Source organism: Euprymna scolopes, chromosome 6 (genome assembly GCF_053919585.1).
Source record: "Euprymna scolopes isolate OS-2025 chromosome 6, ASM5391958v1, whole genome shotgun sequence".
NCBI classification, from domain to species: Eukaryota; Metazoa; Mollusca; class Cephalopoda; order Sepiida; family Sepiolidae; genus Euprymna; species Euprymna scolopes.
In genome coordinates this window covers 92,061,643-92,077,871 of record NC_136487.1, presented here as the reverse complement: position 1 = coordinate 92,077,871, position 16,229 = coordinate 92,061,643, and the positions used below count along the sequence as shown (strand labels likewise).

The 16,229-nt window shown below is 34.3% G+C and overlaps 1 protein-coding gene across 50 annotated transcripts in view; it reads right to left on the bottom strand.

Annotated features, from left to right (window-relative positions):
• The window catches only part of LOC145277786 (uncharacterized), a 212,418-nt gene that overhangs the window by 175,476 nt on the left and 20,713 nt on the right, over window positions 1-16,229 (bottom strand). For all 50 annotated transcript variants that reach the window (XM_080129551.1, XM_080129552.1, XM_080129553.1 and 47 more), the window contains exons 2-3: window positions 13,601-13,641; window positions 8,084-8,204 (exon numbers count right to left, since the gene is read on the bottom strand). In XM_080129551.1, the coding sequence (XP_079985677.1) occupies window positions 8,084-8,204; window positions 13,601-13,632 (153 nt within the window). In that variant the 5' untranslated portion in view covers window positions 13,633-13,641. The remainder of the gene's footprint in view (window positions 1-8,083; window positions 8,205-13,600; window positions 13,642-16,229) is intronic.

Genomic DNA, 16,229 nt, shown 5'->3' with positions numbered 1-16,229 from the left:
GTAGGCATTACAAATCCCACCTCCTTAGCAACTATACACCTTCTTAAAACATCCCTTAGACAACACCACCTTAAATCCCCTAAATTATACACCCAATATAACCACCCACCACATACACCAAACTACCACGACATATACTCCACTAAACCCCCTTAACCAATTCCCCTACACCCTACACCACCTTAACCCCCTCCCCCTAAGAATACCCCTAAATCCAACAAAATAACACATACCCCCAATCACCACCAACTCTAAACACCACATAACCTTATCCCACATAACCACCCAATAATTGGCATCAATTCCCCTCTCCCTAGCCAACCTCCTGCCTAACCCCAGCACACCCTACATGCAACCTCCACGACTTAACACGGAAATTGTTTACATATAACTATGTGGATTTACACCTGCACAGGTAAGTACGCATGGAAATGTATAACTGACTGATGCCTTATGTACATAAACACATACCCTAGAGTACGACACTCCAATATAGCCTTCCGCCTAAACTGATCTATAATACCCTAAAAAACCAAATACCCCAACTTAGAACAATAACTACAGTACTTAATCCCCATATAAACTACCTCAAACTCCTCCCCAAAATCTATAAGTATGGCTACCTAGGACCACTATCCCGGGTACGTGTGCGTTTATTAATGCGTATGTAAGTATATGTGTGTGGAACCTGTGCCCATATTTACGGCATGTCACACTATATATCTGTAAGTATATGCATGTGCGAATATCGGTGCGTGAGTGAGAGTGGGTGTGGATCTTTGCAGATGTATGTATGAGTGCATGTATGTGTGCATATGTGTATGCATGTATATCTGTGTGCATGCATGCGTGTGGAGACGTGTATCTGTAGGTATGTATATGTATGAGGAGGTGTACGTCGGCACTCCCATGTGCACCCACATCAAACCATTAAAAACCTCCACTAAAGAAAAATATTACGCATATGAGCCTGGGAATGAGTTCATGCTCATATCTATGTATAATCATGTCTACATTTAACGAAAGTATTGCGTCTATATACCCACGAATGAACTTAGATTTACATCTATGTAGACGAATATGTCTATACCAATAACTGTCTGTATATCTGGGTATGTATGCATGCGTATATATGCATGTGTGCATTCATGTGTGTGTCCATGTGTACGTGGGGGTATCGATGTATATGTGTACGTACCTATATATACGTGTGTATATATGAGAGTATATGTGCCCGCTACCTGCTACCCACATACGTATGTAGGAGTATGCAGCTGTGTATGTGTTCACAAGTATAAGTATCTGTATGTGCACGTGTGCTTGCATATATGCATGGGGATGCAAGTATGTCTGAATCATTATACGCATGTACGCCCAATGTATACACCCCCATGGGTGTATGGGTGTAAATGTGTGTGTGTCTGTGTATGTGCCCATCCATGCTCACGCACACATACTCAATTTAACACCTTAAGGAAAAATTGGGGGTCAGTGGGAGCAGCATGGGTGTATATGCATGCATGTACGTATATGTGCATGTGTTTACATGCCAAGGCGAAGATGCAAATGTACATGTGAACGTCTCTTTAAGTGTACGTGTGTGTATGTATGCATGTGTGTGCTCGCACATACGGCCGCAAGCTAACCCTCTCCAAGCACTTAACAACAAATAAAAATCAAATAGATAAACCGAATCATAGCCCCCCCCCCGCCTTCCAACCTAAGCGAACACCCAACAGGTCAAGACATACTTATCAAGAAATGATCCCACCAACGAGACGCCAACAACCTTAACATTAGGACTCGAATTTTAAAGTAACCCCCCTCCTTCTACCCCCACATATCTCCCTCCCCCTCCATGTATCCCTATGCCCTCAGCCATACCAGAGATGAACTTCCCAGACCCCCCCCACAACCACCTAATGTCCTTAAACTCCAAAACTAAAACATTACCGACATACCAAGCACCCCCTCCCACCTTTCCCTCTTGTTCCCTTCTTCTTTTTCCGCTTTCCTCGCACCCCTCCCCTGACATCATTCACTCTTTCATACCACCATAAACGAACATTTCTGTAAAAGTTTGAGGAAGCTACATGACGGCCAAAAAACGGCCGTGTAGCCGAAACAATAATGTAACTTAACAGAAAAATATGGTAATAAAAAAATAAAACCGTGTACAGCCCCTTTAAGAAATACGTTTCTTATAGTTGAGCACTTTCTGTTGAATAAAAGTCGGTCAATTTAGCTCTTATGCGTAGATCGTCGTATAACGACTTGATCACTGTCTGTCTGACGTAATGAACATTTAAATTAAAATGTTTAAAATTCAACGCTATTTCACACGATTAATGGTAGCCGAATGGATACGGTCTCCGCTAATCGAGCCAGAGATGTCTCGTGTCGCGGGGTTCGAATCGTTCGACTGGTAGTAATTGTGACACCCTGCACTGAAGAATCCCGAAAGGATGAAACACTAGTGTCTGTAGGTATTTAATTATTATAGTAAAAAAATAATTATATATATATATATATATAATATATATATATATATATATATATATATATATATATATATAGCTGACCCAACCCGGCATTGCTTGGGAGTGAAAAAAAGAAGAATGACAGATTGCTTACGAAACAATGGAAATTAATTTTGCTGACTTTAATCCCGTAATCAAATTATTCTGCGATATAGAAATTTTAATTTTTAAAGGTTTATTGCAGTACTTGACGTTAATCGATTAATAGTAGAGAATAAATAATAATTCGTAATAATACTTGACAGTGAGAAAACACACATACAAACCTACACACACACACACACACACACACACACACACACACACACACACATTGATTTTTTGCAGAACTCAAAGGGGAGAACTTAGTATAATTGCAGAAATATATAATGCTAGCAGGACCCATTTTTCAGTGTTACCCAAGAAGATATAAAATGATGCTAACTTATTAAATTGCTAAGTGTTTTCCATTTTTATTTTATTGCTTAAAATTTTTTTGTTATTGTTTACATACATTTTTTGTATATACCTCTCAATAGAAAATTCACCTGGACTATAACATTTAATATAATTTATGTACAATATTTCAGAGCCGTAGCAAAGAAAATGTATTTTCTATGTTGGTTTCATAAATTAGTGAAATTGTAATTCTTTTGTTTTATGAATCAGTAAGTAATAAATTACTTACTGATTCATATGTAAAAAAAGTAAAATGAGTAAATGTAAAAACAATCGAACAATACTCTCATATTAAAAACAGGTAAAAATAAAATGGCTGATGATATGCCAGCATCAAATTTTCCATATAAAAATTAGAATACCCCCACCATCATAACCACAAAAGAGCAATTAAATGTTTATGAAGAATTATTGAAAAATGCTGAAACCATTTGTTCTGGAGTTTTTCCGTGAGGAAGAAATCCTTTTAGATTGAGGTAATTTTGTTACAAAATAGGATATGCATCAGGGATATATTTTGTGTTTACATGTACATATGAACTGGAAGTATTTAATATAATTTATGTGTGTTATTTCAGTCAAAAATGTAATTATTGACATTGTATTTTTTTCTGAAATGGTCAAGTAGTTAAGAATTAAGAACCCTTCTCATGAAAGAAATGAGAAAAAATCGAATAATATAGAGTATTACTTTTCCTCCTATATTGTGAAAAATGTAATTCTCAGCCTTCAAGTTTTCCAATAGAGAAAGAGTAAATGCCAAAACTATTCAGTTTTCGTTGTCTCTATTCTTTGATAATCTATTGATAATTCCTCTTAAACTGAAGTAATCATAAATTTATTTGGAATAAGTATTTTAAAATGCCGAAACTATCTTTTTTTTTTTTTTTTTTGCTGTTTTAAGTCTTTGTTTGAAAATTTCCCCTAGACTAAGGTAATTATAAATTTGTTCGAAATAAGTATTTTAAAATGCCACATTTTTCATTATCTGTAATCTTTCTATTTTTTGTTCCTCCTTGACTGAGGTAATTATAAATTTGTTTGAAGTAAGTATTTTAAAATGCCGAAACTATTCATTTTTCATTATCGGTAATCTTTCTAAAACAGTTCCTTCTAGACTGAGGTAATCATGAATTTGTTCAAAATAAGTATTTTAAAATGCTGAAACTTGTTTTTCATTATCTTTAATCTTTCCTTGTGTGAATATCACTCCTAGATCGAAGTAAATAAAAAATTGTTTGAAATAAGTATTATAAAATGCTGAAACTACTTGTTTTTTGTTACCTATAATCTTTCTTGTACAATAATTTCTCTTATACTGAATGAAATGTTAATATTTTTGGAAACTGAAAATCTTTAGTATTTATTTTTTATGTTTTATGTTCTTTTGTTGTTAACTGAGAATTCATACAAAAAAAATTAAATGAATTCAATTTTTTCTTTTTTTCACAAAAATATTTTGTGAAAACTTTTTTTTAAATTTCTTATTAATATATATAGTGATCCGTTTAATATCAAAGCAGAAACTAAAAAAATAAATAATTTTTAAAAAATGTGTCAAAATCAAGTTCAGTCTGTGTTTGTTTACATTTACGTCAGCTGATATTTGTGCTTGGCACTGAATGCTGCGGAAAATCACGCGTGATTAATGTTTACTAGTTTTAAAACATGCAAACGAATAATATTAGTCATTTAAATTCACTTGTTAGGACTACTTCCGTCAGCAATCAAAGTTTATAATTTACGATTTTTGTCCATCTGTAAACAAATCCTTGCTGAAAAAGAATAGATGTTTACTTATTTCTTGAGATAATGATGAATAGTTTGTCACTGTTCAATAATTAAATCCTTAAATAAACTATTTTGACTTTTATTCAAATTTTGATGTAAATCCTTAAATTTATTTTGACGTTTATACAAATTTTGATGTAAACTGCAATAGGAAGAGGTCATAATAATGACTGAGTAAATATCTTTCGACCACCTGTAAATATGAATTGTTTGGGAGAGTTATTCTCAGGAATATTATTGGAATTTACGATATTGAATAAAAATAAATGTTTGATAAAATTCGGAAAATATGCATCAAATACTAATGGATAGTGTGGCGATTTTCGATTTATGTGTGACGCCTACATTTGTAATGCTATACTGTCTTTTTACAGGGGTAAAATCGTCTCTATTTTATTAATATAGAGATATAAACGAAATAGATATGGATTCGATGTGGAGATACTTTGAAAAGGGGGTTTAATATCGAAATCATAAAAAGAATTTGGACACAGAAAATTAACTAAAGATGAAAAAACGGTAAGTAGAAAATGAATAGAAATTATTACATTTCATATTGTTTCTTTATGCCTGCTATCATCTAATTTATCACTGTTATATTCGCATATCTCTCCACATTTCCATGAATAAACCGGAAATCAGCAAGGCAATGACGGCAGCAACAATGGCGACCCTAAGACAAATCTGTTCGCCGTTACAACGTAGTCAAACACAATAATACACAGGACAATTTCAAATCCCATCTCTTTAGATACACACATCATTAAAATAACTCGCACCTTACTTCAACATAGAAAACCTCCAGAGAAAGTTGCACAGCAAAAGAAAAAACCTAAATAAAAAATCATAGACACTACCGTAAACGCAACTCAGATAGCAAAAAAAACGCAAATAATGATTCCACAAAACACCCCAACAATACGACACCGACTAGGTTACATTCACAACTTTCTCAGCTTTAAATCGATGTAACACATGCATACACACACCAAACAGATAATTCTCTACAATTCATTAAAGCACAAAAAACAAACACAAATAAAAAATACGACGGCCATTTTGACGCCGGAGCCGATGTGCCTTTTACTACGTCCGCACGTACTGTATAAATAAGCCGGCCGTCAGAGAAAAAGAGTCTTCCAGCAGATCGCCGGCCAGAGCAGGTCGCCTCGCTACCAGTAGAAGCGGACACAGCTGTTCCCCTCAACCTCCTAGCAGCAGCAGCGGCAGCAGCAATAGCCGTCCCCTTCAGCTCCATCCAGCAGCAGCAGCAGCAGCAACAGCCGTTCCCCTCAACTTTCTAGCAGCAGCAGCGGCAGCAGCAATAGCCGTTCCCTTCAGCTCCACCCAGCAGCAGCTCAGCGACAGCCGTTCCCCTCAACCTTCTAGCAGCAGCAGCAACAGCCGTTCCCCTCAACCTTCCAGCAGCAGCAGCAGCAACAGCCGTTCCCCTCAACCTTCTAGCAGCAGCAGCAACAGCCGTTCCCCTCAACTTCCTAGCAGCAGCAGCGGCAGCAGCAACAGCCGTTCCCTTCAGCTCCATCCAGCAGTAGCAGCGGCAGCTCAGCGGCAGCTCAGCGACAGCAGTTTGATTCAAAGCGCCTAGTCACCGTATCACCGCTTGTTCCAGTCCCGGACGTCATCCCTAGACCGTACCAGCATCTAGGCCCCTGTACCTGCCCGAACCTGATCAGGCCAGGATCCCTACCTCTCTAATCCCTATTCCGGCCTTCCTGACGCCCGGCTGACCGTTCCGGCTTTGATTGAGGATATATATGCTATTCACTTTGACCCTCAATAAAGGTTGAAACCAAATTACTTCGTTTGTTCTCCTTGCTTCCATACGCTCGTGTTATTTTATAACATCACTCAGACATTCATTTAATTCATCCGGTACCCATAACCTTATATTGCAATATCACAGTCCCCTAAACATCAAACTTATCTATGTAAAACTTACTTAAGATTTGAAAATGGGTGTGATCAACGTACAATAAGAGTACTGTAACCACCACCACCACCACCATCATCAGTTTAATATTCATTTTATACATTGGCATGCATTAGACGGTTTTTAGAAATTGATTTCCACACTAATCTATCTCTGGCCAGGTCTTTATTTATCTCCCTTTCTTTCAAGTCCATTCTTATCACTTTCTCTCACGTTTTCCTTGGCCTTCCTCTGAGAACTGAACCTGCTATTTCAACTCTTCTACATCTACTAACCCAAGAACTCTCATTGGCACAGAACACACAAAGGAATGACGCAGAAGCAACATTGCCATTTTCATTCCCATGATTTTCGGTTTTTGCACATGACACACATTGGCTTCTCACATGCAGAGGCAAAGACGACCAAAGGATGATGGATTTTAATGTTGACTCCTCATGAATTTTCACGGGACTCCTTTTAGCCAGGTAGCTCTGACACTACCACATTTCTACACTCTTACCATGATGATGAGAAAAGATTAGATTATAAGATGCTGTTGAAGACGTATCATTCGTGGGCTAAATCATTTTTACCCTTAGAACAAAGTATCGTAACTACCTTTATTCTGCAACTATGAATGACAATTTGTTGCATATCTTAATTACCTTTTCACCAGCTATATATAAGAAAAGTCACAAACATCAATTTTTTTTTTGGGGGGGGGGCTCGAGTTATAATTTGAAATTTTGGAATCAGGTCTTGACAGATATGGATATTTTACACTCAATAAGATTGATTCTCCATTTCGGATGGATAAAGGTTGATGGATGAGTTTCTTAACCCTCCACGTTTGTAAGGGAACTGCATTATTTTATACAGTGTGTCTTGGGCAAGAATAGCCTCGTGGTGCACATCCCTCTCCAAGCTTCAGAGCCCATATGGCACATGGTATTACAAAATAGTCATCCATTTCAGCACTGACCAGATTCAACCATTAACTTTGGTGATCTAACAGGAACCAGTATGTCAACGTGATTATGCTATATATTTCGGACACCATGTTATATATCGAAACAACTGAAATCTGGAATCAAGAGAAAGAATGTGGTATTCACTTCATATTTTTAGCAGCTATGTTGTACAGGCCTCAAGTGATCACCATCCACAATAAGAAAGAGGATGAAGTCCCATTTCTATTTCTGGAGTGATGTCAGCGAAAAGTACTAGTAAAGAGAAATAATTTCTCATAACTAATTATTATGTTTCATTTCAACTTCCATCTGTCATGTTTGGTAAGATAATTATTCGTTGAGCTTTGTAGACTTATAAAAGTTTATTAATAGATTTTAATAAAATTAAAGTGTTTATTTTACATAATTACCTGTGAGAGGTTTATTCCAGTTCCTTTTAAACAATAATCACATGGTTGGCATCCAAGATCTTTATGAACATATTCATAGAGTTCAATGCAATTTCCTTCCACTAGAACGATGATTGAAGAACTGCAACAAAAAATGATATATATATATATATATATATATATATATATATATATATATATATATAGAGAGAGAGAGAGAGAGAGAGAGAGAGAGAATAAATGACTCTACATATTGATATATTGCTCTGTAATTACATTGAGCTTCTTAAATAAGGATTGATATATATTATAAGTAAATATATTTCTGCAGAAATATATATATAATATATATATATATGTGCGTGTGTGTGTAAGATGTCAAAATTAAATCATAACAGATTTACCGATCAAGAAAAAGTAATAACGTATTTATATATATATATATATATATATATATATATAATTATTTTTTTACTATAATATATATATATATATATATATATGTATTACAGTAGACCATAATAACATAGGTACCATCAGTTTCAAGTCCAACAAAGGGGAAAAGCATGTGATCGTCCCCTGTGAATTTTTTTGGGGTGGGGGTATTCAATTATAGGACTTGTATAGTTTAACGGGTGCTTCTGCAGTTTAATTAAGCGTTTTTCCATAAGTAATGCGCCGACATTTACCATTTCACAAAAATTCTGTTTACATTGGGGAGGGGGCGCGCACCCGAGCACCCCTCCTCCCCTCCCGCCCCAATGTAAACAGAATTTTTGTGAAATTGTAAATGTTGGCGTGTTACTTATGGAAAAATGATTAATTAAACTGCAGAAGCACCTGTTAATGGAATACCCCCCCCAAAAAAAAAGAATGAAAAACATAAAAATTTGTTTGGTGCTTATGTTTTTGCAAACCGCTCGTAAAAACTTTATTTTTTGATCAATTAAAAAAGCATTAAAAACTATGAAGGCGAAAGCAAAAAAATTAACCATATTTTTTTTTTTTTAACTTTCTTATTTGAAAGATTCCCACGCGATGTGATAAGACACTTCACAACGCCCGTTCACACATAAACGTATCATGTAAGAAAACACTACCGAAGGCACAAAATAGTCCCAAGATCTAGGGGTTCATACCATGCAAACGGTAAATTTGCAGCAGGTTTGATTATCAGATTCTTTGTCAGTGACCTCGAATAACCCTTAAAAAAACAAATTAGAGTTATTTTTGTAGCGTAAGGTAACATTTACCATAAGGTCATGAATATATTTCAATTTTCTGTGTTTATTTTTTCTACTTTGTGGTCTTTAGTAGTATATTTGACAGATATTTGTAGCATGGGTAAGTAAGGAAAATATTCATGGATCCATAAATTTAAGTCCATGTTACGATGACCTATGGCTACCTATGGTTCTGCTTTCGATACCAACAAAGAAAAAAACAAAAACAAGAAAACAACATTTTGTGTTCAGAAAATAAAAATTCAAAATTTTGTAATTAAATGATAAAAATATTTTTATAAATATGTGTAGCTCCCATGCCAGAAAAAAAAAGCACAACCCCCCCCCCCCCCAGAAGATAAGGGTTTCAAGTTTTGGGAAGGAGTAGAGGCTTTTTTAGAATGTGTTTATTTTGGAGTGTGTTTTGTTTAGAAAGTTTTCTTAAAGAATTGAGGGGATGCATGAAAAAGTTTTTGGAGAGGTGCTTTCTGTGGTCAGCACTTTTCCTGGTGATAGTACAGGAAAGTGAACTTAGGGATAGTCCTTTGAGATTCTTTTTCATCAGTACTCATAAGACTCATGATCTATTTCCTCTTCTTCATTTCGCTCCTCTGATCATGCTGTTGATGTTTGGGTTAATTTTTCTGTGAAATCTTCTGTTGGTCGTCTCTTCCATAGTAAGACTAACTACAAAAAGGCTGACTGGAACGAGCTTCACAGTTTCCTTTATGATGTATCATACAGTCCTATCTTTGTTATGTTTTCTAGTGGTTTTGTTAAAGAGGTTAATGTGGTTTCTTGTTGGAATTGACACCTCTATTTCTTATTGTAAGTTTCAAACCAGACCTCATTCTTCTCTCTGGTTTTCATTGCTTTGTGCATCTGCCATTTCCTATCCTAAACATTACTTTAATCAGTATTGGATGGTTTTGAGGTTCAGGAAAATTCTGTAGAAGAACTAGCAATGCCTGCCAGAAAACAATCTCTTAGTCTAGTTATTCTCAGAAGATTATGGACTCTATCTCATCTCAAAAGGTTGGCTCTCTGAATTTATGGGAAATGCAATAGTGTTATTAAGTGATAAGTCTGTTATTCCTCTTTTTTTAATGGTCTCCAGGTTGTTTCATCTTCTAAGGATAAAGCTAATCTTCTTTTTTCTTCTTTTTGCTGATAATTTTTCTCTTGATGACTCCGATGCTGTTCTTCCTGATTTTCCTTCAACAACTCATCACTCTCTTTACTCTGTTATCATCATTTTGAAATGGTTATTAAGGTTCTTTCTGATCTTGACCAGGTTTCTGGTGCTGATTCATTTGTCATACTCAAACACTATGTTCTTAAACTTTTTACTATCTCCTTGAAATTATTTTATTTTTGTTTATCTTATTCCTGTTTCCGTTCTTGTTGGATAGACTCCCCTATTGTTCCTATTTTTTTTAAATACTGGAGATTGGTCTGACCCAAATAAGTATTATCCTATTAGTCTCCTCTCTGTTATTTATAAGGTTTTTGAAAGGTTGATCAATGGCAAACTTGTTCACTTTCTGGAAATTCTTTATTGATGTTCCATGTGACTTTCATGATTTTTGTTCAACTGCTGATCTTTTGACTATTGTAACTGAGAGGGTCTGCCAGTTTATGGATAATTAACGTGAGAAGAGTAGGGAAATTGTGCTTGACATTTCTATAGCATTCAATAGAGTATGGCATCCTGGTCTTCAACATAAATTTCAAGCTTAAAGTATTATAATGTTCTTGATACTATTAGGCCTTTTATTTCTGATTTAATAATTATTTTAATAAGTCTGGATAGTGTCTCCTCATCCTCTTTCCCTATCAATTCTGGTGTTCTTCAAGGCTTTATTTTAGGGGAACATTGATTCTTCTCTATAGAATAATTTTGTTTATGAATAATATTCTCCAACAAAGATCTACGACACTTCCCGAAGCCAGAGTTGCACCAAAAGAAGGTCATGCTGACTATTTAGTGGTCTGCGGCTGGTTTCATCCATTACAGTCTTTGGAATGCAGGTAAAACCATTCTGGCGAAGTACTGTCAACAAATGGATGAAATGCATCAGAAACTTCGACAATAAGACCCAGCATTAGTCAACAGAAAAGGCCCAATTCTCCTCCATGACAATGCCCTATCGCACATTGAAAAACTGACTCTGCAGAAGTTGAACGAATTGGGCTATGAAACTCTACATCATCCACCATACTCTCCAGATCCCTCACCTACTGACTAACACTTTTTCAAGCATCTCAGCAACTTTCTGCAGGAGAAATGCTTCAAAAAAGCTATATCAAAAACGCCTTCAGCGACTTCATCGACACCCGAACGCAAGATTTTTACGTTACTAGGATACATTTGTTTTGCATTAGCAAAAGTGTGTTCATTGTGATGGTGCTTATTTCGATCTATAACTTTTTATTTGAGACGAGATATGTTCATCTGAATTTAAAAATTAAAAACTATAAGACCTTTCTTGTCAACCTAATAGATAAGGTTAAGAGGTGTATCTTGGCCCTACTCTTTCTTCTTCTATGCACCCTTTCTATCTCTCACAGACATTATATTGCTAGTCTTAGCCTCTTCTATAAGCATTATTATAGTATATGTTCTTCGAAATTACCTGCTTTATTCTCTGCTCGTTTGATTCGTTGATCTACTTTATTATAATACATATCTAGTAGCTTCTTTCTAAGAACTGCAAACTGTACTGTTTTTCTTCTATCTATAGCTTAGTCTTTTCAAGACTAAGGTCAATAGGTATCTCCTGTCTTTGTGTTACCTTTTATTCTTTTTAGCTTCTTACATTATGGCTTCATGCTTTGTCTGGAGCAAGTTCCATACAAAGATAAAGTTTGGAAAAATACTGTAGTAAAAAGATGTATTATCTGTTAAATAAACGAAAAATCATCCTTTTTGTACAACTTGTTCCTGTTTTTTTCTTTTCAGGTGGGAGCAACTTTGCAATGAGCAAGAAAAATTACAAATCGGGTTGTCTCCCTTAAATCATTTTATAATTCAGGCCAATTAAAACGTCATACCATAGTGCTATAGTAATGTGTTGATGCACATTGGTATGCACTGTCTCTCTGACAGTTCTGGGGTTTTCTTTGACATAAGAAATCACCTTAAACATAGCGTTTTCAATTACTAACAAAACTGAATAATGTCAACATTATTCACTTATTCTATATGACTGTCTATATTGATGATAACTATCTGAAAACAATGTCAGAAAGTAGTTCGAATAGTGACAATAAAATCCTATTTCAATTAAAATCCTGTGATATTTTTGTCCATAGCACCTTAAGAGAATACATTTTAAGATAAGAAGTTTGGTCTGTAACCTACTCAAATGGTATAATGTAATGAATGCATGTTGGAGCAGGAGGAAAGCTAGAAATCCTTTAATCAAATCAATTTTTACCCTGCAAAAAGTTTGAACATTTTTGACTTATATTTAAATTGATGACAATAAATGGTACTTAAAACTTATATCTCATGCCAACCTGGAGAAACCCTTTTGTCAATAAGGGCTATTTAGCAAATACACCAAAATCATAGCTACCTGTATGCTTGATTCTATAAGTTTCTTTGACATTAACCTGTTATTATTCTAGATACTGGTTATTTTGGTGGTTCAGAAGAATATTTTTTGAGAGAAAACTTTTACTGTGAACCCATGAGTTTTTAAGTATTTTAGTATATTCCGGCATTTTGCTTCTTATGAATGCTCTGATAAGGTTCTTTTGCATCCTAGTGTATAAATATATCACCAAATCGATATACCCTTACCCTCTCTGGAAGTTCTAGGGGTTCACTCCAATCTGAGAAGACATCTTATACATTAATCGTGACCATTTCAATTTTTGTTTTGAGAGTATTCATGAAGTACGAATTCGGTTTCTTATTCTTTTTTATATTAACTTTCTTATCGATATTATAAACAGTTCACAAGGAGGCACCGACTTTAATGGTGAAGTCAACTCTTACTCAAAACAAGATAATTTTACATTTGACCTTGTGAATCTATTTTCCACTTCAACATGAAAATTAATGACTGAATCATATTTTCTTTTCTATTTAATCATATATCTATTGGTTCTGTGGTGGAATTTATTATTTAAACTGAGTGAAAGTTTGGCTTCTTCGCTGTTTGTATTAAATTGTTTTTCATTATTGTAAGGAAACTAAAATACAAAATGCGCATGAAAAAAATTGCAGAAACAATAGAATAAGCAGGACTAACTGTAAAAATAAAAATAATATTTTCTACATCCTCATTATCATAATCATACTTACAGTGTAATCAGCCAACGAATTTGAGTGCCCATTATTAATTACTGAAAATAGAAAAAGAATTATTTCACAATCTATGATATAAATGTTGCATGGTTGCTTGTTTGTCTCTGCTATGGGATGCAATTGAAAAGAAAGTCTTGTACTAACATCAAATAAAACTTTTCTTGAATAAAATTCTATGATTTCGTGCATATTTAAACAATCAAAAATTTAGTTTATTCAAGTATTTAATGATTGGAATGAATGTCTTTTACTTCACATATGCAATATACATCATTTAGGCATCCTTAAATAAACACATAAAAAGAAAAAGCAGCTGAGTAGAATGATTCTTATGCTTTTAGTAAAGGTTAGCATTTCTTACTTGCTTTTTAATAGATTATTAAGATTGGGCTTAAAAAGAGAACTGTAGAGGATGTTTTGCTATGTGTATCTACAGAAAATCATGGAGAAGAAGCTTGTGGATATTGTTTATTATTTCTAATCTGGAAGCAAGTTCGAAAAGTCACTTCTATTACACTATCTCTCACGTTAAACTTTCTTTCTCCTCTGATCTACATTTTACTATCTTTCCACAAAACTATTATTCTATCTCTATCTCTCCTCGGGTCTATTATTCTATCCGTCTCCTCATACCTATATTATTCCATCTCTCTCTTTGTATCTCTGGTATATTATCTCTTCTCCCATGTTTGAATTATTCTATCACTTATAGCGTTTACCGTGTATTACAATCTAAAAAAGCATGAAATGGAAGCTTCATTTAATACAAGACATTTAAGGTTTTGATTAACTTTTATCAACAATAAAAGACTAGATTGAATGTGTGTGTTCAAAAAAGTTAATTTTCATGTGTCACCACCTTTCAGAATAATACAAAGTAAGATGTTGGAAGAAACGGAGGGAAAAAAGAATATCCATAAAAAGTACTTATTCCTTCTTTCTTTGTGTTGATCAAATAGTGGTCACAGAGGAATGTTTTTCTTGTTTAACATAACCTCTTGCTTGACTGTCCTGTGTCCTTAGTGTCTTTCTCCTCGTGTATTCTTTCCTTCTCTACTCGTTTACAAAATTCCTGGGTTCATATTTCGCCTTGCCGGCTCCCACAGATACATTTGGTGTTAAATCTTATTTTTAGTAGCATTACAAGCATATGCTGTATTTTCGTGAACATCAGCAATATTACATACCTAATGTGCTTCAACAAGTCATATCTTTTTTATTTGTTGGTCAATTTTTAAAAAAATTACATTGATGGAAAGACAATAAAATAAGCATTCCAATGATGTTAATTTATTTTTCTTTTATGCGTTCAATATTTTTATGTTCCTAGTTAAAAAAAAAAAAGTTAAAAATGAAAAAAAAAACGGTAAAAAATGACGACAAAAAGGAAAACACTTTTTTCAATGTTTTCATTTTATACGTTACGTTTGGAGACATATGTGCGGGGTTAAGTTTGATTGGATATGACTGAAATTTTACAGGCTATATAAACAAAGAAGTCCATTTCTACTGGTGTTTGATTTTGATTTTTACGACCACAGGAAGCAAAGTTACGACTGAGCAAAGTTGACGAAGAATATTTCAGAATTGATGCAATAAATCGGTATATATCATCCATTTTCATATAGATAATAGTTTCAGAATTATTTTCATGTATAATATGTAAATATTTGATAATTGCGCAGAATTTTCTTTAAAATGTTATCTTTTATAGATATCAAATCCGCTTAAAAACGGTCGCTAAGCGCGTCATTTGTGAGTGTGTCTTATATAATTTTGTTTTTTTACTTTTAGTTGAACACAGACACAACGTTCCTTTATATAATTAGATGAAGCCATTATTTACCTCCTCACAAAGTGATTAGGCACAAGGTCAGATGAGGTTTTAAAAAGCCACCACACTATGCGAAATGCACTCTGATTTATAGAGCTGCCTGAACAGCTCTTTCGCCATTCCCCAATAGGCGCGTCTTAGGCGATTAACAATAAACTAATCCTTTTCAAAGAGAGTAGGTAAAACCTGAGATAGAACAATATTTCAACGTGATAAATGGAGGACAACTACTGGAATTATTGCTGAGGACACATCCTCGACTGGTATGAACAACAGAACCTTCTCAAACTGTGCCAGGTAAGTATGAGTTGTTTGGTGCAAATGCAGAAGATGCCAATGGATATCAATTTAAATTTTAGATTATTTAATTCATCAAACATTTGCGGAAAAAGGTCTACCTCTAATCTACAATCTACCCTTTTACGCAAGACTCAATTAATTTACCTATCGTGAAAAGAACAAATACATCAAACCGTGTCAGAATTTTTGGAGAATTTTTGACACCCTTAACACAAAACTGCGAATAAAATATACAAAACTTGTAATTTCTCTTTTTAAAGTGGTTTGTTTAATTTCTTTATGGAATATACTTCAAAAATAAACTATTAAATTTTTTGAAAAATAATAGAAATATTATTTTTTATTTTTTTAAAAAACAGTGTTTACAAAGTGCCTGCGTGCACTCATGCAGCCATTTTTTTAACGTAATAAAATGAATTGAATTTTACGAGTTAAATCTTTTTGGATTTTTTCAATTTAAAAATCTATCAAAATATTTCTATTGGTTCAATT